This window comes from Uloborus diversus, chromosome 1 (genome assembly GCF_026930045.1).
Source record: "Uloborus diversus isolate 005 chromosome 1, Udiv.v.3.1, whole genome shotgun sequence".
Classification (NCBI taxonomy): Eukaryota; Metazoa; Arthropoda; class Arachnida; order Araneae; family Uloboridae; genus Uloborus; species Uloborus diversus.
This window is the reverse complement of record NC_072731.1, coordinates 252,908,699-252,934,093: the sequence shown is the minus strand read 5'-3', so window position 1 is coordinate 252,934,093 and position 25,395 is coordinate 252,908,699. Positions and strand designations below refer to the sequence as shown.

Below are 25,395 nucleotides of genomic sequence, written 5' to 3'. Positions count from 1 at the left end.
ATAATGAGAATAAGCAATATGAAACTTTTTATAAGCCTGTATTCGTGCAAATTTTTCGAAATTGTACAGGAGTAGCATAAAAGAATATCCCGGTTTTAAAAAATTTATTATTTTATAAACTGTTACACTTATAGCGCTATAAATGATGCATAAAAATAAAGATAAGTTGCGGAAAAAAATTTAACGTACGTAACTCCATAAACGTGCACGTTCCACACTAGCGCAGCCAAAAATTCCTTCATAAGCGGGTTTTTTGGACACAACAGTCCTTACACGTGTATAAACTACTGTACAGGGTGAGTCAAAATGAATATAGCGATTACAAACGGCTGTAACTATTTAATGAAAAAAAAAATATATATATCGATAAGATTTACACAGAATGTAGACGGAACTTCAAATTTTTTTTCACGTAAAGCGCAGCTGCGGCGAAGTGGAAGTCTGCACATGCGCCAATTCAAGCTTCTCAAAGTGTTACATCAAATGCTTACCTTTACATGCTTCAGGTATGATTAATGCCACAGCTGGATACTGACTCCAGTGATTACATCTTTCAGCAAGATGGAGCACCCCCGCGCTGGGGTGCGGAGGTTCGTACGTTTTCAAACCAACATCCTCCAAAGCGTTGGATCGGATGAAGTGCAGCTGCCAACGATGTCTTTTGCTCCTGGCCACCGAGATCTCCGGTCTTGACACCCTGTAATTTCTTTTTACGGCGATAGGTGAAAGACAGGGTGTTTGTGCTTCCCTTGCTCAAAACAATTCGAGAACTGAAAGTTCGCATTCGTAATGTGCTTGCGTCGGTTACTGCCAGGGAGGTTAAAGGGGAGGAGATAAATCTTTACTATGTAGAAGTGGCAACGTTCGTTCACTTTTTCCAGAGGGCGCTGTATGTGCACCGCTCCCGACAATCGCAGCAGATCAATGTAAATGATGCTAAGTTTCTCATTTTTTTAGAAGCAGCTATTAAAGCAAAAAAAGAAAAAAACTACTGGAAATTGGTTGTAAAAAGGGGTCAATATAGTGGACGATGTACGGCTTTCGTCCACAGGAAGTTAGCGCAGTATTTGATGGAAAAATTTATTTTATTTTTCATCACCAACTTGCCGAATTCGTCTGCTATTAATATTGCGCTGTGCGATGTTTTATTTTTTACGAGTTGGAATGTTTCTATTCCTGTAAATAATTGACGAAATGAGAATGTAGTAGAATTAATTACGTGAATACTTTTTTAATTAGTTGTAAATTTCGTGACATATTTCGAGAACTAATTAAAGTGAAATAATTTTTTACTTTCACGACCTTTAACAAATAAAAATAAATGTTAATGTTCTATTTACTTAACTTCAAGCTGATATTGATTATAATAATTTACTCACTGCTTAAACAGAATTGTTATCGTTATTTTTTTTATTATTGCATTTTTTCGACAACGAAATGGGAAAAAAAATCGAGAAACCTTATTCATTCAAAAAATAATACCTTGGAACGCTTTTTTGAGATAGTTTGTGGGGTTTTCTGTTGAAATTAATCATGTTTTTGAAAATTACAATTTACTCTTTTTGGACATGTATTTTTTAAATGAAAAAGGTTTCCCGATTTTTTTCGATTTGGTTGTAGAAAAAAATGCAATAATAATAAAAAAAATAATAATAACAATTATGTCTAAGCAGTGAGTAAATACATGAATAAAATGATTATAATCAATATCAGCTTGAAGTTAAGTAAATAGAACATTAGCATTTATTTTTATCAGTTAAAGGTCGTGAAAGCAAAAAATTATTTCGCTTTAATTAGTTCTCGAAAAATGTCGCGAAATTTACAACTAATTAAAAAAAGTATTTACGTAAATAATACTACTACATTCTCATTTCGTCAATTATTTACAGGAATAGAAAAATTCCAACTCGTAATAACTAAAACATCGCACAGCGCAATATTAATAGCAGACGAACTCGGCAAGTTGGTGATGAAAAAATAAAATAAAATTTTTTCATCAAAATACTGCGCTAACTTCCTGTAGACGAAAGCCGTACATCGTCCTCTATATTGTCCCCTTATTACAACCAATTTCCAGTAGTTTTTTTCTTTCTTTGCTTTAATAGCTGCCTCTGAAAAAAAGAGAAACTTAGCATCATTTACATTGATCTGCTGCGATTGACGGGAGTGGTTCGCCGACAGCGCCCTCTAAAAAAGTGAACAATCCTTGCCACTTTTACACTAGCAATCCCGTAGGACATTTCTCTCCTTCTTCCTACTCCGTGGTTACTGCACAAATGCTTCAGAATATGGCGTGAAATGGACTACCGCTTAGATATTGTCCGTGTGACCAAGAGAAGACACATAGAAAATCTCTGAGATATGTATACAAAATTTTTAAGTTCCGTCTAAATTCTGTGTAAATCTAATACTTTTTTCATTAAAAAGTTATAGCCATTTGTAATTGCTAAATTCATTTTGACTCACCCTGTGTTAGGATTAGCAACAATGTTAAAACCAAGACCTCTTGGGGTGTTCCCTCTCCCTCTCCCACTTCCCTGCGCCACTGACGTTCTGCAACGCTGGATCGGTCGAACAGGTGATGATGATTTACCCTTTATCCGTTGGCCAGAACGATCCCCAAACCTGACCCCATGTGATTTTTTTGATAGGTTTCATCAAAGAGAGTGTTTTTACACCACCATTGCATCAAGCCAAAAACCTAACCTTACGCCAAAGAAACATAATCAAACCAACCAACGTTGCAAGAACTGAAGGATCGCATATGTGTAGCACTACGAAAAATTGACAGTGAAACACTCCAAAATGTATGTTATTGGCGTGTGTCGCGTTACGAAAGGCGCACACATCGAACTTTTGTGCGTGAAAAAAAAAACGTTCACGGTTTATCTTTATTTTCTTTTATCATTTATAAAGTGAAACAGTTTATGAAGTACAAATTTTTTATCCGGAATATTCTTTTATGCTAACCCTGTACTTCAAAGAACACAACTTTGGCATTAATTGGCACAAGGGGAGATCAGACATTTTTATGGCTTCCGGAGATTCTCCTCTCAGAAATTAGTAGTACTTCCAACGATCTTTTATGAAATGTGGGTGGGGGTGGGGGGTGGAGAATAAAAACGTTCCTTCGGAAACTTTTCGAAATGGAAGTCCTAAAAATGCAGTTGCAGGTTCCCTTTCATGACGAGGCACCTTCTTTTATGACACTGATGGAAGGCTTAGGGGTTCGGAGACTCTCCCCCGGAAATATAATATCCAAAAATGTAATTTTAAATGATCTTGTATAATATGGGGTCGGGAGTAGAGATGTAAATAAAAACCCCAGGAATTTTTAGAAGTGGGAGTAAATTCGTAAATTTTGGAATATTGGGAGCTTAAAATTGTACAATTTCTGTTACTTTAACTGTCTTATATCATGAGTGACAAATAATGGGTACAGATACGTAGAGCGCGATTAAGATATCAGGGCTCTCAAGGTTAACCTTTTTTTTTTGGGGGGGGGGGGGGACCCCCTGTGTTCAAACTTTAGTTTTAGCCATTGGTTTTGGTTAAAAAAAATGTTAGCTAACAAAATCAATTTTTGCCAATTTTGAGGTGCCTAATTAGTGGGGGCCCTCGCCTTCGGCCTATTCAGTAATCACGTTATGAAGATACGAATTATTGTTGGAAATTTATCTAAATATAATAATTATCGAATACTTCAGAAGAAAAGCATTATTGATGCAAGTTATATTAAATTAAAAAATTGAATATATATATATATATATAAATATTTAAACTAATTTCATTTTAAATTTTTCAATTTCTGTTACTTGGCTATTTGTTGTTAAATTTTAAAATGTAATGCTTTAAGAGCTGTTAATTTTTTATCTTTCATATTTACTTTAGAAATCTTTTAATTACACATCTCTACGTATTTGTATTTCTTTGTGATGATTTGGCACAGTCATTACAATTTCAATTAAGTACATATGCTTAAGTTTTTGCTTAGAACAAAATGCGATAATAATCTCCTCTTTCTCCTCCCTAAGTAAGGATTGAGTTATAAATCTGAATTCAAATATATTTTCAGAACATACAAAATAACTTTTGTGCCATTGAGAAAAAGTTTACAAAACATTTCAAAATTCCCATGTTTTGGAAGTTTTCAAAGCTTCCTTCCCAAACAACCCGGTTTATTCCCTGGCTTTTCCCCTTCTTTATCTCTAATTGGGGATTCTTTCCAGAAATTTGTAAACGTCTTAAAATCGAAATTTTTGATGATCATTCAGAATGTTGGAGAAAAGGATCAGAGGCCTCCTTCCCCGGAATTTTTTCGAAACTGAAAGCCTAAAAGCGCAACTGTAGGTCGTCTATGGTGACGTAAGGACAAGGATTCGGGTTTGGAGAATCTATTCTTGAAGTTTGAAATATTCCGAAATTGAGGCCCTAAAGTCGAAAGTTTAGACAATCTTGAACGATGTAGTGGGATAAGGGGAAGGGCCGTCATATATAAGATCTGGAGAGGAGAGGTCAAATTCCCCCCTTGTTTTAAAAACATTTATGTCCAACATATGAGTTTTAATTTTCTGGTAAAAATGTGCATTAAGTATACACCCATCCCCCACCCCCTCCTGGAAACGTTCGAAATGACGGGCATTTAAAAAGGACACTCCTCTCAAAATTTGTCATACTGCAGGCCATCTTTGATGAAATTAGCGGAAGAGAAGATGTTCGGGAATATTTATAAAAATGTTTCGAATTTGAAGGCTAAAATATATAATTGTGGGTCAGTTTTGAAGCCTTTAATGGAAGGATTTAAGTTACAAGACTCTTGCTCAGATTTTTTTAAAAGTTGAAGTTTTTAAAACGCAATTTAGATGATGAGGAGGAGACAGCATTGTTCGGAAGTACTAAAAGATATATTTTTTGAAGTCTCACTAACCCAATCCCCCCCCCTCAAATTATTATACCTTCCCCTGGATTCGCCACTGAGATGAATAAAAACAACTACACATTGCAAACGTTGCAGTATATTTTCAAATTTGGGAAGTTAAAAAATACAAGTATGGACTTTTTGCTTATCAAAGTAACAATCATGGACATCAAAGTGATAATCATGAATAATATTGGTAAATTTATGTCCTGGCTGCATTTTCTGTACTGTACTTAGAGCTTGCGTAGTGTACCGTGTACTTTTTCCTGTATTTATGCAGAAGAATGCATTAATAAATAAATAATTGGCTCCGGACACACACAGGAAAGATTTACAACACAAAGAGAAAGAAATAGCAAGCAGAGCATAGGTGGGAATCGAACCCACTACCTGTGACTTTTAAAAAACGTCACAGGTCCCACGTTACTTAGGTGGGAATCGAACCCACTACCTGTGACTTTTAAAAAACGAAGCTTCTACCAAAGAGCCACGGAGGCAAGGCCTCTATTTATTTATTAATGCAAAAATTCATATACATAGAGGACTGCGTACAAAGCACCTTGTTTCCGGACACACACAGAACAGATTTACAACACACACAAGAGAAGAAAATAACACCCATGGCACCGGCGAGATCTATTATACCATATATTCGAGTCCCTACATGAACACTACGTTTTCATACAGAGACTCACAGAGCCATGGAGGCCCCGAGGCCCCTACAAGAGCAAGAGCTGCGCTGCACTTTGAAGAAGAAGTTTTTTTTTTTTTAGGAATTTCGTTCCAAGCTGGCATCGATTGGGCCGGTACTGCATTTGTTTACATTTCTGATTCTGAAACCTGGAAATTCGTGTATGATTCTTGCCCTCACATTTAATTCATTTAATACTGTTATTACTCGTATCTCTTCATACATATTTCGAAGAAATTATAGAATGTCACAACGAATTATTGAAATTGATGGTGCTACAATGGAAGGAGTAAGAAATATTTGTTTATAAAATCGAGGGAGGGCGGTATATTACTGTTTTGTTTTCCTAATCTCTAAAAATTAAAAAAAAAAAAAGAAAGAAAAAGAAAACATGGTCAAAGAAATTGTGACAAGTCTGCGTCCAGGAGACCCCATAGCACCTACAGCTTTGAAATTTTGTACAAAATTACTTGCAGCTCCAATTGTTTGCACTTGGGGGGGGGGGGGGGGGGGGGGGTTTGTTTCTTAAATTTTGAATTAGGTTTATTGTAATTATTTTTGAAGCTAAAATTTCACGTAACTTGCCTATTAAAGGGATGAAAGAATTTCCACACACCTTTACATTCTATTTCATTCGAAAGAGATTTTGTTTCTGCATCGAATAAAGCTTGTTACAATTTTCTCAATTGATTAAAACAGCAGATATAAGGGTTTCTATTTTAGCGGAAAGTCTGAGGCTGAACTCAGTTCAAGCCAAAAGATATATTATTACAGGCCACGAATTTGAAAGCGACTTTTGAAACATGCAAAACGGCCGTTTTGCTATGTTCAGGAGGCCCTTAAGCTGTGAAATTTGGTACAAGATATTTAGGAACCTAGGGCAGAGGTGCTCTTTGAACCGTTTTTTTAAAAACAATTTTGTCATACATATTTTTATGAAGTACTTTTTGTTTCGGGTTTCATTTTAATATTTTTCTATGCTTAATGAGTGTTTTGTTAAAACTATTTTGTACGGGAAGGGGAGCGTAATTTTTGTATTGGTCTAATGGTAATGTGTATTGTAACTGATTTTTCTTAACAGACACTTTAAATCTTCTTGAACCTTATAAGATTGCGAAGCAATTTTCGGGGGTTGGGGACTGACAGCTAGCAGAGGGCGGAGCCCCCTAGTCCTATAAACATTCATAATGTGTGTTGTCTCTTAGGTTGGTGTATTACTTAGAGTAGAAATATTTCTAAAAGTATAATATTAAAAAAACTTGGTTCTGATTTTTTTTTTTTTTGCATTTTTGTTAAATCACCCATGCTAGATAATTGATAATTTTTACAGGTGCGCTTGTTTCCATTAAGGTGTGTCAAATTTGTCTTCTGAAAGAAGAACAAGTTTAAAGTAGCACTTCAGATTTAAGCTCATAAGTTTTGCTGCATGTTTTAAAAACTGATTGTAACTATGAAGGAAAAAGCTATTAGCTGTGAAGGTAGTTGAATATCTCTTTAAATAATAATACCTAACAACCTTATTTATATGGGAAATGACTCCTAGCCACACTTAACATAAAGACTTTATACCACGAAATAGACGGCACACAACATAGAACACACACACAAAAGACACATATTCTTTCGGCAACCGTCTTTGCCCGTCAACGGCTTACTCGCAATCTGATGATTATGCAAGGAAATACCATGAATATGAATTACATTAGGAAATACCATAATCACATGATCCTACATTAATGATATGATTTTGGTGTCAGTAGCTACCATGTCACTACTGTGATGAAGCCCCATGACATTGGGGATCCAAAAATGCACATGAAAAATGATGGTGTTAATTGTATCATATTTAGAGAGTTACTAATCCTCTAATATTTGATGTTATAAAAAGTTGTTGTTTTTAATAAAAAATTGTAGTTTAATTTAAAGGTGCTAAACACGGATGCAGGAGGTCTAAATGTTTTCATTCTAAACAGTGTATTCTAACTTATTCGCATCATTTGATAATCTTTTGCATATCATTACTAAGAGTATTTCTCATTCCAGGGAGGCCAGATTCTGCGAATGGCTGTTGCTTTTAGCGCACTTCTTAAAAAACCCATCAAAGTAAATAATATAAGAGCTGGGAGAAGCAAGCCTGGACTAAGGTGATTGTGACTCAGTTTTTTTTTTTTTTTTTTTTTTTTTTTTGTATTTGCTGAATTTTGTAAGAAAAATTTTGTGTATACTTTTTTTAGTATAGGTACAAAATATAACTTGATTTCCAAAGAATGATTTTGTCCCAAAAGTAAGAAATTGATACAGTGAAACCTCGTTACAACGATTACCAATACAACTAAATTCTCACTTCAACAAAATGAATGTTCAGTCACGATTTATTTTCTATTGCATTGCTTGAATTCGATTTCATCAAAATTCCCTTTACAATGAACAAGATTTGCAATCCCTTGACGTTTACTTTGTGAAGAGAGACTTTAAGTTTAGTCAACAGTGCAGCATTACAAGTAACAAAGCCAAAATAATGCTTGCGTGTATCAATAAATCTATTTTAAACAAATCTAAGAAGGTTCTTCTGCCTTTGTATAAGAGTTTAGTAAGACCCCATTTGGAGTATGCTGTGCAGTTTTGGTCGCCTTATTGGAGGAAAGATATTTGTGTATCGGAAAGGGTTCAAAGAGGGGGAACTAGACTAGTAAGGAGACTTTCAGATTTAGATTATGATACCAGACTTAATAGGCTTAATATGTATAGCCTGGAGCAAAGGTGGATTAGAGGGGATATGATTTGGTTTTTTAAATTTTTCAAAATTAATGATGTTAATGGATTAAATTTTTGCACCAAAAGCAGGGCGAGGAGTCATTGAGCTATTCAAATCTCAAGCTAATCGAGAAATAAGGAAAAACTACTACTTTAATAGGGTTGTGGGCACTTGGAACAGCTTACCGGAAGAGGCGGTAATGAGCAATAGGGTGAACAGCTTTAAGAGGGCCATTGATCTTCATTGGGGACTAATAAATTGACTAGGACCAGCGTAGCTGGGCCAAGAGCCTGTTGCTGATCGTCACATTTGTATTTATGTTTATAAAATTAACTTTGTAACAGGACTTCCCTGTCTTTCACTTATCAGCCTTTTAAATTTCTCAGTGTTTTTTTTTTTTTTTGTAACTGATGTCAAAAAAGCTTGTTCAGCTTTCGACCCAAAACGTTTGATTCAATTTTTTAAATATATCATATACAATAGTACAGTTGAGAGACTCTTGATAACTTGAATACTTTTAACTTGAATATTCCTTTATCTTGAAGTTTACTTTCGGTCCCAAAATAATTCAGTGTTTTTAATACAAAGTTGGCTCTGTGTATCTCAAATGCACTTCTTTTTAGTTGAAGTTTTTAAGAGAGCTTTTATGCATAACAAATTGCTTATCAGCTTGTGGAAGGGCGATAATTTATTTACAATAATGCTCCTTAATTGCACCTTAATTTTTTGCTGTGGCTAGGGCAGGGTTGGCCGAATTGGACCCAATTGGGTTGGACCCAATGGTTTTTTTGAAAAAACCTATTTAAAAAAACCCATTATTTAGCCCTTTTTTGGGTTTTTTAAAAATTTTCTGAGAAGTTTTTAAAAAAATTAATTAATTTAAATACTTTTACAATTTAAACTTCTTTTTTATTTGTTCTTCACCACAGACAATGAATATAAAAAATGAATTTTGAACTTTAATAGTATTTTTTAACTCTTAACGGCATTAAAAAAATACTTCAAAGATTTTAAATAAATGTATTTAACTTTTTTTCTTTAACTGGTCAAAAAATAACTCAAATTATCTTGACCAAGTCCCGTCAAGTCTGATTTTCTCAATATATGTAGATTGTACAGAGGAAACTAATCTAGTTAAAAGGCTTTCATTTGAATTATTTTCTGCTAACCAACACGTCACAAATCGCGAATAAACACAAGGTATATTTTTTAGAAATAAACAGATTTTTCAAATGGTTGATAGAAAACAGAACATGTACAGTATTTTCATTATCTTACGAAAAAGTTTAATATTTCTCACTCTGTACACAAAAATAGAAAAACAACCAACATAAAATTCAAAGAAATGTTTTGATTAAGCTGGAATTCAGTAAAAAGGGGTTTAAACTACTTGAGGTTCTACAGTAGTTTTGCATAACAAAATGAAATACAATAAAGTAAAATGCAAAAAAAAAAAAAAAATGTAGTAATTAAAAACGAACAATAGATTTTATCACTCGAGAAGTAACTTTGCCCTAACTGTTGGTAATAATGAAAATTAAAAAATCAGAAACATCACCATTCGTGGGTTTTTTCGTCTTTTATACTTTTCTTGTGAAAACGCTGAATTTTAACTAGTTTCCCAGCTTTTTTTACCCGAAGACAATTTTTGCACTTTGTCCATATACTTGCGCTACAATATGCTATAAGTATCCCACATTTTCCCTAAAAAAAAGACAAAAAACCCACATTTTTTAAAAAAAAACCCAACTTTAGTTGGTTTTTTTTTTGGGTTTTATTTAAAAAACCCTGGGTCTATGGGCTTTTAAAAAAAAACCCGGGTTTTTGCCAACCCTGGGCTAGGGACCTAAAGATTTATTACTGGTACTCTTCGAGAAACTTAGCATTTTGACCACAATTGAGAAAAATAGGTTTTGTTTTCTGTATGACTCAAATAATCTGCTTTTAGGACAAATAGATGTTTAAAAGCAATACAAACTGAAATCAAGGGAAGAGAAATTGGGCCTATGACATGCAAACTTATAACGTTTTAAGATGTGATAAAAAATTTAAGCAGTCAAAATTAACTTTATTTTTCTAACTTTATTAAAACTTATTCTTTGTAAAGATATTTTTATGTAGCTTTAATAGTTAATTTTATCCAAACTATAAGTGTTGTAGTCTTCCATTATTCACTATTCCTGAAAAGGAAAATGTAAATAATTCTTCAAAAGGCTGGGAAAGGAACTTCTGATAACTTGAACTACCAATTACTCAATGGTTTTAGCCAGTTCCTTAGGACCTCAAGTTATTGAGAGTTTATTGTATTTACATTGTGCAATCTATTAACTAAATATTGCATTTTCCTTGTTTTTTAGACCACAACATTTAGCTGGGTTGAAACTTGTTCGAGATTTTACCAATGGACAACTACTTGGAGCTGAAGTAGGTTCAACTGAAATTACGTTCTATCCTGGTGATATCCAAGATGGTAAATATTCAGCAGATACTGGCACAGCAGGGTAAGATTGGCTTTGACTGAATTATTTTTTCAGCATGAAATTTGGTTTAATTAAAATTCAGTTTTTACTTCCTTTTACAAGAAAGGAAATATTGTATTCAGAAACAATTTCACTCAAAAATCGACCTTAATTTCCATTTTACTCACCCCCAAATGAATGTTGAGTTTTTTTTTCTTCAACTCGACCACATGTGAATAAGTGCAGCATTAGACACTCGAAATATCCATATTGACGATTCCCCAGTTAATTACAACGAGTTTTCTTATGAGGTCTGTACGTACCTATGTATGTATGTATGTCGCACTACTCAAGAACGGTATGTCCTAGAAAGTTGATATTTGGTACGTAGACTCCTAGTTAGGTCTAGTTGTGCACCCCCCCCTTTTGGTTCTAAAGGGGTCTTTTGCCCCTTTTTGGGGGGAAATCATTGTTAATATCGATGTTAACTCAAGTGGTGTTATAATTTGGTGGACACTTGGCAGTGTATCTCCAGTCTTTTGGTTGCCAAGTTTTGTCATCAACTTGGCGACAAATTTTGTGATTTTTTTTTTAAACCTGATTTTAATTTGGCTGCTGTTGGAGATATTTAGAGTAAACTATTGAATCACATTAAAATTGCCAGTAATGGGGAAATGACATTAAATTGGAGTAAAAGGAAGTCATGTGATGCACACACATCAGCTCGTTTATTCTGAATCTTGCATCGTCAGTTCTTCGTTTCTTGCATGTCAAATCTAAACTCCATTGTCCAATTTTTTTTTTGTTTGTAGGTCAATGGAAAAACAATATACAGTAAAACCTGTCTACAACGATACTGTTGGGACCTAAAAAAAAGTATCGTAATCGACAGGTTATCGTTATAGACATTGATTATTCATGCTGACAATTTGCTGGGGCGAGTCATTCCACGTCAAATCAACACAATTTGGAGCAATTTTAGGGCGCACCGTCACAGATCTGGATGAAACTTGGTACATCAAGAGATTTAACCTAGTTATGAATGAAAACGCTAAAAAAAAAAAAAATTTCTTTCTCCTCATTTAGCAGTTATTAATTATTGATTATTCAAATTTTTGTTAAAAAATGCTACACTTTGAGACTGTTAATCCTTGTTTTCTCAGAAACTATAAAAGATACAAGCCTGATATTGGTATTGTTTTAAAGCTCTTTTAATCTGCTTCAATTTGATATGCAACTGAATGAAATTCAAAATTTTTTAATTTAAAATTAAATTTAAATAAATTTTAAAATTTAAATTTCTCAAAAACGGACAATTTTAAAATTTTGAAAAAAATCACAAAATTACTTTGTGTTATCCTCTCACATCTCACCAAGTTTCATATTGGGATCTTAATGGGATCAGTTGATACAGGGAGGACAAGTTTCACATATCTGCCAAAATATGGGTTATTGTGCTGAATAGTTATTATTTTATGTGCAAAAAATAAATAAATAAATAAATAAATATGCTTCATACATGTTCACTTTTTTATGCAGAACTGTCTACTAGAAATGAAGTTTTTCTTAGTACGATTTGTTCCTGAAAAATAACTCATTAATAAAAATATTAATCATCTAAATTTCATTTTATTGAGAAAAATAAATTAAAAAGAAATAAAATTTTAAAAAAGGAAAGGAAGAAAGGGAAAAAAAAGAAAATACTTTCTCTAGGGATGTGAACTTAAAATAATCCACTACAAATTCAGGTCTGAAACAGTAAGCTACCCTTTTCACCCCCTTTGCTAACAAAATGAAACAGACTGGGGGTGGCTATTGAGAATGAGATCCAATGGTTCGTTCTGCCTCACTGCTTTTTTCTCCACCTGTCGCTGGTTTGGGATTGACCAATTTTTCAACATGTTTCATGTTTTTGCTTGTGGAGTTCAGTCAGCAGTACCATAAAATCTCAAAAGCACCCCCCCCCCCCTTAGTTTCAAAAGATAACTTACGAATTCCAAAAAAAAAAAAGGGGGGGGGGAGATTATAATCAAATTTTGTTTTTGTAAAATTTGCCAAAATAATTGTTTGTATCAATATTAATTTTAGAGTACACAAAATAAATAAGTAAATAATAGTTACTATTAATATTAAAGAAAAGGGAGAAATTAATTAATAAAAGCCTGTCATAATTTTATGGCATGGGGGCGACAATATTTTTTTGAAAGAAAGGATTTTGCACCTTAAGTTACCAAAACCCCTTTAAAAAAATAATCAAAAGCAGTACACTTACATGAACTTCTTTTGTAACACATATGAACTGAACAAAAAGGAAAGTGCCCTTGCATCAAAAGGCGTCTAGACTTTTGGAAGGAATAAAACTGAAACTTTTTTTTTTGCAAGATCCTTTTTTTTTTGTTTTAGTCATAGTGTTTTCTTATCTTCTTGTTGTCTTTTTTTAGAAAAGAAAACCAGCACATGAAGAGGGAAACTAAACCTCTAGAAATGCTTGCCAAATAGAGCATAAAATGTTCATTTTTATTTATTTATTTGGGGGGGGGGTGAAGGGATGAAGATGATCTGAAAATTTTTAGGAGAGGGGAAGGGGAGGGTATATTTGGGATTGCAAAATGATCCTTCCACAAAAAAGGGGGGGGGGATAGAGGGATTCTTTCTGGTGTTTATAATACTTTCTTGTTCTGTAATACACAATTCCTGTTGAAACTATCTTCAGTCAGCATTCAAGCCTTGTCTTCTGCTGTGCAAACTTCATTTCTTTAACTTTCAGTTATTTTATTTCAGTTGGTTTATATCAGAACTGAAACAGTCTATTTTTAAACTAATTTTGACACTCTGCGTATTTATATTATTTGCTAAGTATTTAATTTTATCATGAATCATTTAAATTGTTGCAATCCGTTCAAAAAGTATTCTCACTCACACATAAGAAAAGGATTGAGATCTGCAATGCCATGGATGTATTCATTTGTACCAGAAATGCCTGAAAAGTCTAAAATATGTGACAGATGCAGAAAGGAGCTTTTGCGGTTGAAGAAAACCGCTGAGTCAACTGTAGATAATTGTGCCTCCACTAGTCATGAATCACCAGGTGAGAACTTAGATAGGGAAAGTGAGAGTGACAATTACTGGGACAGATCATTACTTAAAGACTCATTCAGATCATTAAATGACTCTATTGTTCAGTTAGGTGAATCCCCGGTTAACAAGAAAAAAAGAAGATATAAGAAATATTCTCATATGAAAGCAAAAAAATTAGCTCTGCAGTGAAAAGAAAACTTCTTCCAAATGCTGATTCCGATAGTGAGAAAGAGAGTTCAAATAAGGAAATGGTTGATCATTTGATACAAGTTTATCAAAATTGTAGCAGTCGAGCAAAAAAGGCAATGATATTGACTCTATTGCCAGATAACTGGAGCATTAGAAAAATTTCTGAAAAATTCAAAACATCAACTATCATGCATGCCAAGCTAAAAAGCTTTTAAAACAAAAAGGGGTTTTGTTCACTTCCAATCAACATCCAGGGAAAAATTTGCCCATAGAAACTGCTGAGATTATAAAACAATTTTATGAAAGTGAAGATATAAGTAGGCCAATGCCAGGAATGAAAGATTGCATTTCAGTGAAGGACAGTGAAGGCAATAAAGTTAAAATGTCTAAAAGATTAATGCTTTGTAATCTAAAAGAAGCATACAAACTTTTTCAAGAAATGTATCACGATGTCAAAGTTGGATTCTCCAAATTTGCCGAATTAAGACCCAAGAATTGTATTTTAGCAGGACAGAGTGGTACACATGCAGTTTGTGTGTGTACCATTCATCAAAATGTTAAATTAAAAATTGAAAATTCCAAAATGAGCTGGATCACAAATGGAAAGATAAAAAATATACAGATTGTCTTGTAAAAATGGTGTGATCCATTGACTGTTAATCCATTGACTGTTATTTTTCGAATTGTGCAAATTGTCCTGGCATTGATGAGATACAGAAAATATTGGAAGATGGTACAGAAGAAAATATGATTGAAACGATAACATTCCGCCAATGGATTTATGTAGACAGATGCAATCTGGAAACTTTACAAAAACCCACCAATGAGTTTATTGAAATTTTTTGTAATGATTTGAAAGTTCTTCTTCGTCACGACTTTATAGCTAAACAGCAGAGTTCTTTTATGACCCATACAAAAGAAAATTTGTCTCAGTTTGTGGTGGCAGTAGTTTGCGACTTTTCCGAAAACTATAGCTTTGTTTTGCAAAATGAAGCACAATCATTTCACTGGAACAGAAATCAAGCCACAATTCACCCTTTTGTTATATACTTCAAAAATGAAAACAAAATTCATCACCTTAGCTTTATTATAATCTCAGAATGTCTTGAGCACAACACAGTAGCTGTTCACCTATTTCAACAAAAGCTAATAAATTTTTTAAAATCTAAATTGGAGAAAAGGTTAGACAAAATTTTTTATTTCTCCGATGGATCAGCTGCACAATACAAAAATAAAAAGAATTTTTTAAATCTATGCTGCCATGAAAGAGATTTTGGTATTGAGGCTGAGTGGCATTTTTCTGCCACTGCTCATGGTAAAGGCCCATGTGATGGCGTGGGTGGTACACTCAAAAGAGAAGCAGCAAGAGCAAGTCTTCAAAGGCCATACGAAAACCAAATTACGACACCTATGCAACTGTACCAATGGGCAAAATCTGACCTTTCAAAGACCATGTACTTCAGTTACGCCAGCCAAAATGAATATATTCAAAACGCAGAACAGCTCTCTCATCGTTTCCAGCAAGCAGTGCCAATACCAGGTACCTAAAAGCTGCATGCCTTTATTCCCTCAAGCTGTGGAACAAAGGTGAGCGCCAAGGCATTTTCTTTTTCTCCATCATCCACTGAATATTCTGTCATCTCAACTGGAGAAAGTGTTCCTTTAATGATGAAAGATCTCAATGGATATGTCATTTCCATATATGATAAAAAATGGTGGCTAAGTTATGTTTTGTCCAAAAATGAAGATAATGAAGTGAAAGTCACTTTCCTCCACCCACCAGGACCTTCCCCTTCATTTTCATATCCAACAGTGCCAGACATTCTATGGATACCTTGTTCGGATATTATTTGTAAAGTAAATCCCATCACGCCAACAGGGAGGACATATACTCTACCAGCTGAAGAAAAGAACAATATTGTAAATATTTTGCTGCTTAGAGAGTAAAAAACTCCGACAAATGTAGGACAATGCTGACGTTCTCTTTTTTTTAAAAAAAAGCATTAGTGTGAGTTTTATTTATTTTTTTCCATTATTATTTTAATTTCATTCAATTTTAAAGTAGGTGTAAGACATTAGAAGGTTTTACATTACTATTAGCAGTTCATTTATAGTTTCCTTTGCTAATTTAATAACTTAGAATAATATTTGAGTAATCCATCAGAAAGGTATTTTGTCCAAAATGCAGAAACTTTGATATATGTAAAACTTGTCCTCCATGTATCATCTGATCCCATTAAGATCCCATTATGAAACTTGGTAATATGCTAGAGGATAACACAAAGTAATTTTGTGAATTTTTTCAGAATTTTAAAATTGTCCATTTTTAAGAAATTAAAATTTTAAAATTTAATTTAATTAAATTTTAAAATTATTAATTTTTGATTTTATCAAGTTGCACATCAAATTAAAGCACATTAAAAGAGCTTCAAAACAAGACCAATTTCAAGCTTGTATCTGTTATAGTTTCTGAGAAAATGAGATTTAACCGTCTCAAAGTGTAGCATTTTTTGATGAAAATTTGAATAATTAATATTTAATAACTTTTGAATGAGGTGAAAGAATTTTTTTTTTAGCATTTTCATTCATAACTGGGCTAAATCTCTTCATGTACCAAGTTTCATCCAGTTCTGTGACGGTCCGTCCTAAACCGTGTGATGATCTGACACGGAATGACCCGGGGCCAAAAAAAGAAAAGAATTGTTATCGACAGGTTATTGTTATAGACAGTATATCGTTATACACAGGTTTCACTGTATTTCTGGTTTGTCCTCAGTTTCGCCGACTCTTCAAATCCCTCCCCCCCTTAATGTATCAAAAGGTATGATTGAATCTGAAAAAGGGGAGGGGGGGGGATGAAATGTCAGCAAAACTGGGGAAACACCATATTTCTACGTAGTTTCTAATACTTCGTAATTAATGGGCAAAGCTTTAATGTATTATTTTTCACTAGCTTTTTCTAAGCTAGCAATCACAACTTGCAATGCAGAACTGCTGTCCACAAATGCAATGGATAATGTGTTCATGTTTTTTAATTATAACAGGGTTCATACTCTCCTTACAAATTCCTTACATACTCCTGCTTTTTATAAAAAGGAAATTAGGGCCCTTAAAACTCCTGAATTTTGCTATTATCTCCTAACAAACTCCTCATATTTTTATTCCACATGACCTTAAAGATTTTCTTCTATTGCCAATCTGATATGAGTGATTACGTTATGCCGAATTTCACTAAGATTCCCGTTTTTTTGTCTGTTAATACCAGAAATCCGATTTTTTTTTTTCGCTTTTCTTCCTCACATCTGAAATTTTTTTGTATATTTCTGACAATTATGTTGAAAATTATTAATAATATTACATCTTGTAGACTTGTTAAAGTACCATTCTAAAGTTTTTTTTTTCTTTAATAAATTATTTTATTTGCCGTTTTTAGACTTTAGATGCTTTCATTTTGATAAAAGCAATCTCTTTGCATCTGATATGAGAATCTAATTTTTCTGATTTTTGATGCTTGTGCTTTCTTGGAGGGCAAATAAACGAAATTTCTTTTCATTCTGAAAAGAACCACAAAGTAAAATTTTCAAGCCGAATTCTGTGTCATTTATGAGAGCCAAAATGCAGGGTTGCCACGCCACAGGGAAACCCGAAGAAACGAGGAAAATACAGAGAATTCAAAAAAAAAAAAAAAATGGAAAATCCAGGGAATTTTATAAAACCTATAATAATATATTTAATATTGTGTAAATCAATGCTCAAACTACCAACAGAGCCGGGCTTAAGCCAATTAGAGCAAAAGAGCCCAATGGGGCCCCGCGCCAGCAGGGGCCCCGCTCTATAAAAAAATTTCCCCTTGCAAAAATAAATAAGAAAATAAAGAAAATAAAAAGTTCAAATGAACTTTAACTGATAATAATTATAATATACTTAACCGATATTTAAGCTGCGGGTATGGAACTACAGACTTTTAGCATCCCTAATAAAGTAAGCAAATATATGTTCAAAACTAGTAGTATCAGATAAATTTCCAGAAGAAAAAAAAACATACAGCTAGTTGAACATTTTTTGATCCATATCTAAGGCCATACCCGCTGTACCCTATAACTTTCGGTTAAAAGAAAAGAACTAGGTAGTAGGGAACCCAAGTACAAATACGGGAACAGGATCCTATCCCAGGATATTACTATCACATTGGCAATGTGGAAACTTACCCGCGAGACTCCGAAATTTCAGGAATCTCCAAAGGTATCTTTTGAATTTATTTCATTTATATATTTACGTTTATTATTTTTTTACTTTCTTTATTTGTGTTGATAAAAAATCTTAAAACTCAGCAACAATGACAATTTCTTTAATACACAATTAACACTAACGTAAGTGAAATTCTGAAAAATAAACAAACAAAAGATACTTCAAATACTGCGTGCTTTTATTAGCGTAAAACATCTCCATAACCATTCTATAAGCCAATTTTGCCACTAATCTTCTAATATTTCTACATGTAGCCTGGAAATAGGTTTTTAAATCTTCAAGCCCAAAAAATTTCTTGGGGCAGCCACCAAACCCTGACATATCTCCTAACGTGACTGAAAATGCGTTTTTAAAACTCAATTTCAAAAAATTCAAGAAGAGGCTACTCAAATGTCCACCCTTACCTCAACTTTATCACAAAAAAACTGACTAAAATTACATCATTTTGTTTCAATTTTAAAAGATTTCTAAGGAAGGAACATTCATAAATTTCATATCCCTCCTCCCCTTTCTTCTCCTCTAACGTCTCCAAAGCAGGGGCGCGCACAGAAATTTTGGGGTCGTCATAAATTTCTGTGCACGCCCCTGCTTTGGAGACGTTAGAGGAGAACTCCCTTCCATATTGTTTACTCCTATATTTCACCCTTAGTTTAAAAATATTGGACCCCCTTCAGGCTCGAGCCCGGGCCAACAGGTGTCCCATCTCTCCCCCCCCCGTGCACGCCCCTGCTACAAAGGCAGCCTAAAATAGTGTTTTAAGATTTAAATTTTAAAATATTTTCTGGTAAAGGTCTCTGAAACCTTTTTCCTAATTAATGACCCCTTTCTTTAGAATCCGCACAATAGCTTAAAATTTTCGTTTTAGAAAATACTACTACGAGAGAACCCTCGAACCCATCCTTCTCATGGATAGCATAAAAATGATTTCAATTTAGAAAAAAATTAAGGGAAGAATCTCTTTCCTTTTCCTCCATTGTTTACAAACAGAGCCCAAAATTGAGTTTTTAACACTTCAATATCGAAAATTTTTCGAAGAGTCACTGAATCTCCTAACGTCACCAATGATAGGCTAAAATTGCACCTTAAAGCCCTCGATTTGGAAGTTTTCCACAGGAGATCACCAAATTCCTTTCATCTCCATTTTCATCAACATCACCTTGGAACTAAAATTTCGGAAAAAATTCTGAGAAGAGGCCTCAATTCCCTATCATTACCAAAATTAATCTAAATTTATCTTAAATTTTAAAAATAATTCGGTAGGCGGGGACCTCCACCTTACTTCTTTCCCTTCATTTCACACAGAATTGTCCAAATTTGCGATTTTAGATATCAGCTTTGAAGAATTCCGGGGACCGTGGGTGGTTTATCTGACCTCTAACGCCCCCCCCCCCAACCCTTGTCTCCGTACCAAAACTGCTTTTTTTAAACTTCAATTTTGAAAAATTTCCCAAGAAGAGTTCCCCCGTTCCCTGCGATTCCGTTCCACTTCTGACATCCCAAAGACGGCTGATTTTTTTGCATGTAGTCGAAAATTCCTTTTTTAGAACTGATAAATTTTGGTGCATTTTCCTTTTCCAACTAAGCTGTAAATTGCGTAGGCGGCTCGTACAAGGAGGGGGGGGGGGAGGCAACCACCCACTCACTTCCAATGGTGAAGGGAATTGTCCCCTCACTTCTCATTTTCTCAAAGTTGCACAATAATGACCGATACAAAAATGATTTTTTATAGGTGAATTAATTGATTTATTCCAAAATAAATCAATGAATAAATAAATAAATAAATAAAATTCCAACTAAATGGACTTTTCTCGTGTTATTTCACGATAATCAAACTTTGAATTGGAAGAAAAAAGTCTACGGTGACCATCCGTCCCAGTTTTGGAGGCCATATTCAACATTTTTTGGAATTAATTTAATCAGTTATGTTAAAATCCTACAATATCGTCCAATTTTACAAAAAATAAAATAAAAAAAAGGAACAAGAAATCAGCAGCGGGGACGCCGTTCCCTAACCCCCACACTTCTTTTATCCTCTTTTCTCGTGCACTAACCGAATGTGATTGAGCATAAATATTCTCAGAGCTATTTTTCTTACGTTCTTAAAATTTACACTTATTTTTGTGGTCATTCATTCATTCATTTCTTTAATTTAAAAAAAAAAATGGAAATTTAAAGGAAGACGAATAATTGTGTGCGGCAGTTTCGAACCCTTCCCCGAATCAGAAAAATTGGTCAGCACTTCTCGAAATTGTATCACCGTTCTGTAAAGGGCCCCGCCAGATCTCTCCAATCGGGCCCTGCATCTGCTAAGGCCGGTTCTGACTACCAAATAATAATATATTTTAAATAATCATAAACAAAATAGAAAATCGTAGTTTTAGTGCTTTTTTCTTTTTTTTTGTTTAAGTAAATATTAAAATGTCTATCATGAAAGCAAAAATTGTTAATTTTATTTGACATGAGGCTTGAATTTTATGCTAGTTTAATTTAGAGAGTATGAAATTAGTCATCAATATTTATTGTTCTGGCTTTCACATTTTTTCTTTTATAAAGTCAGAGTAATGATTGGTAAAGCGAGGTATTTTTTTCTTTGAATAAAAAGTTTAATAAATTCTTTCATGATGCTATTATTTCCTGTATATAAATAAATTCTTATTTCCTGTTATTTTAATTTGTTTTTCCCTCTGTGATGAATTATCAGGACATTAATGTTGTTTTTTAAATACCAGGGTTCACTTGTTTATAATGTTGCAGATTCATACAGGGAATCCACAGGTTATTTTTTCCCCAGAATGAATTGGCAACACTGAAATGTTAAATCTAAATTGCTTGTTAAAATTGATTTTTGCTTCAATGACGTCAATTGTAGTTAGTAATACATTTATTGAAGAACTCTAAAATGCAATTCTAAACAATTCTTTTATGTGCCATTCTTTATCCCGTTTACTTTGAAAATAGCAATCTCTTTTAAGATTTGCCTTTTGTATAAGATTTTTTGCATTTATGATTCTTACTATGCCTTGTGAAGAGGCAAAGAAATTAAGTTCATTTGTACTTTTATTAAAATCATTAATTTGAAAATGTTTTAACGAAATTCATACTCTTAGAGTGCTGAATGTCACAAACTTGAGTTCGGAATCGCTGGCTAAAATTTATTTTTGTTGCAACTGCTTTAAGTGTTTTAATACATATGTAACATCTGTAGTAGGCAATTTGATTTTTTGGATTAAAAAAAAATCGGACTTTTTTTGCTTAAATCAAATTTTTTTTTAATTTAAAAATTTGTACATAACATAAATGAACATAAAATTTTTGAAACAATGGATGAAAGAGCAATTTAATAGCTGTACAATGGTACCACTATTTCCTAGAATTATAATTTTCATACTTTTTAGAAGAAAAATTCTTAAAATTAGTCAATTTTCTATGTTTATCAGTGTAGAATCACACTAAAGTTTTGAAATGGTCTACAAAATTTTGATCCATTTTGAAGATTGCATTTTTTTCAAAAGGATCCCTAATGTTTCAATTGAATTTTCTGTATTTCAATCTCATATGAGTAACCTTATGTTTCTAAGCCAAAATCAAACACAAGCTTCGTTGAAAATTGTTTGTTGTGTTTGAAGTTTGTGCTTTTGCATTAGGAAAATATTTCAATTATTTGAATAGTTGGAAGTTATTTTGACCGCAACTACTTTTATTCGGCTTTTTATAGTAGCAATTATTTAATTTAATTTTTTTTTTTTGTTTGGGAACTGTTAATATCTATTTTGTTTTTAAGAAAATACTAATTTTCAATAAATTTTACTCATTTTTTATTCAGTATCAAATTAAAACATTTTTCAATGGCATCCTCCCCCCTCCCCATATTTGAATTTCATTCTAAGACAGCTCAAGTCTAAGAAGCAGTAAATGCATATTTTACTGTATTTATCATGTTTGTGCGTTCAACGTATATTGTATGAAAGTATAAATAAATAATATCAGAGTTGTACATATTTTTTCTGAAATGCGTTTTAAAAAATGCATCTTTGAACAAGAAACTAGTTCTTAAAAAGTAAAATGAACTCCTTAAAAACTCCTTACTTTTAATTTTCAAAGTTGAGTATGACCCCTGTATAAGATGTGAAGTTACAAGGAATTGAATAAATACCTTCGTGCTTCAAAAGTAAAAGAATGTAAAACAACACATAAATGCCCAAATTAGCAAGAAAACTGCAAACACACATGTGTTTTATGATTTTTCAGGTCTTTCGTTGGATGTCTTTGCATCCAAAAGCTCAGTTATTTTGCATTGGAAAAGGGGTCCATTGTAATCTCAAAACAGGTGTATAAAGTTTTTCCTATTAATTTATGCTTTTATACATTGTTTTATGTTCTTTTTCTTGAGATGCTAATTTAGTGATGTATTTAGTATGCTAAAACAAAGCAATAATTAATGTATCTTATTCTATGTTTTGTGTTTATGCATTGTATATGCACAAACAACAAGATTGTTTTGCCTTTAAATCAAAAGTGAACATTTTCATCGGGGGGGGGGGGATATATCACGTTATATATCCAATATTTATTTTGATCTTTTGGATATTCATTTTCTCAATAACCATATATATATTTTCCATACAAAAAATATATTAATCATTGTAATATTATTAATTTATTATTAAAAATCATCAAAAAGGTATGTACTGTATTTTTATGATGTATAATACATCATTAATATAACATCAGTAATAAAATATTCCATTTTTACTTGTATTTTATATTCTTAAAATTATTAGTAATGTAACAATTTTAATTCATATTATAAGTGTCTAATAAAATATTAAACATTGCTCAGAAAAAAAGAAAATGACTTAAGACTGTGCACCGAGTAATGCATATTATTAATTTCTGAATCATATAACTGTAAAAGTAGCTAGCAAAAGAAAAATTAGTAAAACAGCTAAGGCTAAATTAACTCCATTAAAATTATTCGAAATGTAAAATGAAATATTAGATATAAATAATGAAATAAACATTAATTTTAAGTCTGCATATTGTGATTATAATATAAGAAAGTCAGGTGCAATTTGAGGATGCATTTACTATTTTGACGACTTTAATTTCTGCTAATTGAAAATATAGGATATATATATAAAATATCTAATACACATCAAAATATCGGAGAGTTACTATATTTTCAAAAATGTCATGATATTTTTAAACCCTGATTTTAATTCCAGTGATTATATCACATAATCAGGGCTTACACAACAATAACCGAATAGCCAAATATTTTTTAGAATTTACATTTGAGATACATTGTCATGAAAAACTCCCATCATACTCATTTAGCTTCAGTTTAATCGCATTGTAGCACAAGTTCACTGTAAGTAGAAAAAATTCTTATATTACCTCTTGACTGCCAATTAGCAGAGCTGAATTTTCCCTCTTTGTAACATTAGGTTTGAATTGCAGCCAGGGACTGATATTGTTGATTGGTACAGAACATTGATTCTCTACCTTTTTTGTCAACTAAAGAGTCCTTGACCCCTTATATGTACCCCATATATATATATATATATATATATATATATATATATATATATATATAAAATTAAGCAAACAGAATTACAAATATTAAACAAATTATAAATAACAAATGATGATAAAAAGGAAAAATGCAAACAGCTATTAAGTAGGAATAGAAAAAGAGTGAATCCAGAGCTCATCAGCCGTGGAGGATTCATTAATTATGGTCAAAAGACCAAAATTTTAACTATAAACTAGAAGAGAATGTTTAAGCTCCAGTACATGTAATATAGAGTAACAATGGGCAAACGCACCACTTGCTAAGCTAAAAACAATAAGCTAGAGCTCAAACCTAAAACTAAAAGCAGGGGGTTTCGCCTCGACTAATTAGGAAAACAAGTTCCGATAATTTTGAGCTCTAGCTTATTGTTTTTAGTTTAGCAAGTGGTGCGTTTGCCCATTGTTATTCTATATTACATGTTCTGGAGCTTAAACATTCTCTTCTAGTTTATAGTTAAAATTTTGGTCTTTTGACCATAATTAATGAATCCTCCACGGCTGATGAGCTCTGGATTCACTCTTTTTCTATTCCTACTTAATAGCTGTTTGCATTTTTCCTTTTTATCATCATTTGTTATTTATAATTTGTTTAATATTTGTAATTCTGTTTGCTTAATTTTATATTTACTTGGCTTTTTAGTTTTGCTGCGTTGCGCATCTATGGGCTCTTGGTGTGGTCTTTTCAATATTTTTCACTTTTATTATTATATATATATATATATATATATATATATATATAGAGAGAGAGAGAGAGAGAGAGAGAGATTCATTTTATTTACGCATAACAGTAATACATGTGACACAATTATTGTAGAAATCCAAAAAAACAGGTTCAAAAATTTTACTTCATGTTTGTTGAAGCAATTATACTGGAAAAATAAAGGAAAATAGAAACTTTTATAATCAAGTTGAATGTGATTTGTGTGCTGTGCTTTATTCTAGTTGAGATATTTATTTATTTTACTTTTTCCCCATTTTTTTTATTTTAGAAGCATAATGCTGCTATTTCAAGTATCTTTTCCATGTTTATTATTCGCTGGTGGTACTTCTAAATTACATTTTACTGGTGGTACTAATGCTGACATGGCACCTCAGATTGACCATACATTAATGGTAAATTCTTTAAATGATAATTATATGTAAAAATTAAAAAAAAAATACCCTCTTGATTTTATTGTTTGTTTATTCTTAAGTTATGAATACCTTATAATATTTCAGTAGTGGAAACATAAACTTATTTGTATGATAGCAGTTGTTTCATGGAAAATGTATCACTTATTCTTAAGGAAAAAATATTTATTTAAGAAACGGCTACTTATTCGTTTAAGCATCCACGACGTAAAATTCCTTTACTCCGTCTATGTATCTAAGAATGGAATTTTACATCGCACCTGTTTGAAGGGTTAAATTATTGTGTTTTAACTTTCTAAATGTCTGATTATTATTATTTGTATTTTATCAAATTTTTGCTTAAAAGAAAATT

General features: G+C 32.6%; 1 protein-coding gene across 1 annotated transcript in view; it reads left to right on the top strand.

Annotated features, from left to right (window-relative positions):
* Positions 1–5,783: 5,783 nt before the first annotated feature.
* The window catches only part of LOC129226826 (RNA 3'-terminal phosphate cyclase-like), a 35,919-nt gene continuing 16,307 nt past the window's right edge, over positions 5,784–25,395 (top strand). Inside the window, exons 1-4 of the mRNA XM_054861459.1 lie at positions 5,784–5,898; positions 7,653–7,753; positions 10,722–10,865; positions 24,902–25,025. Of these exons, the coding sequence (XP_054717434.1) occupies positions 5,854–5,898; positions 7,653–7,753; positions 10,722–10,865; positions 24,902–25,025 (414 nt within the window). The 5' untranslated portion in view covers positions 5,784–5,853. The remainder of the gene's footprint in view (positions 5,899–7,652; positions 7,754–10,721; positions 10,866–24,901; positions 25,026–25,395) is intronic.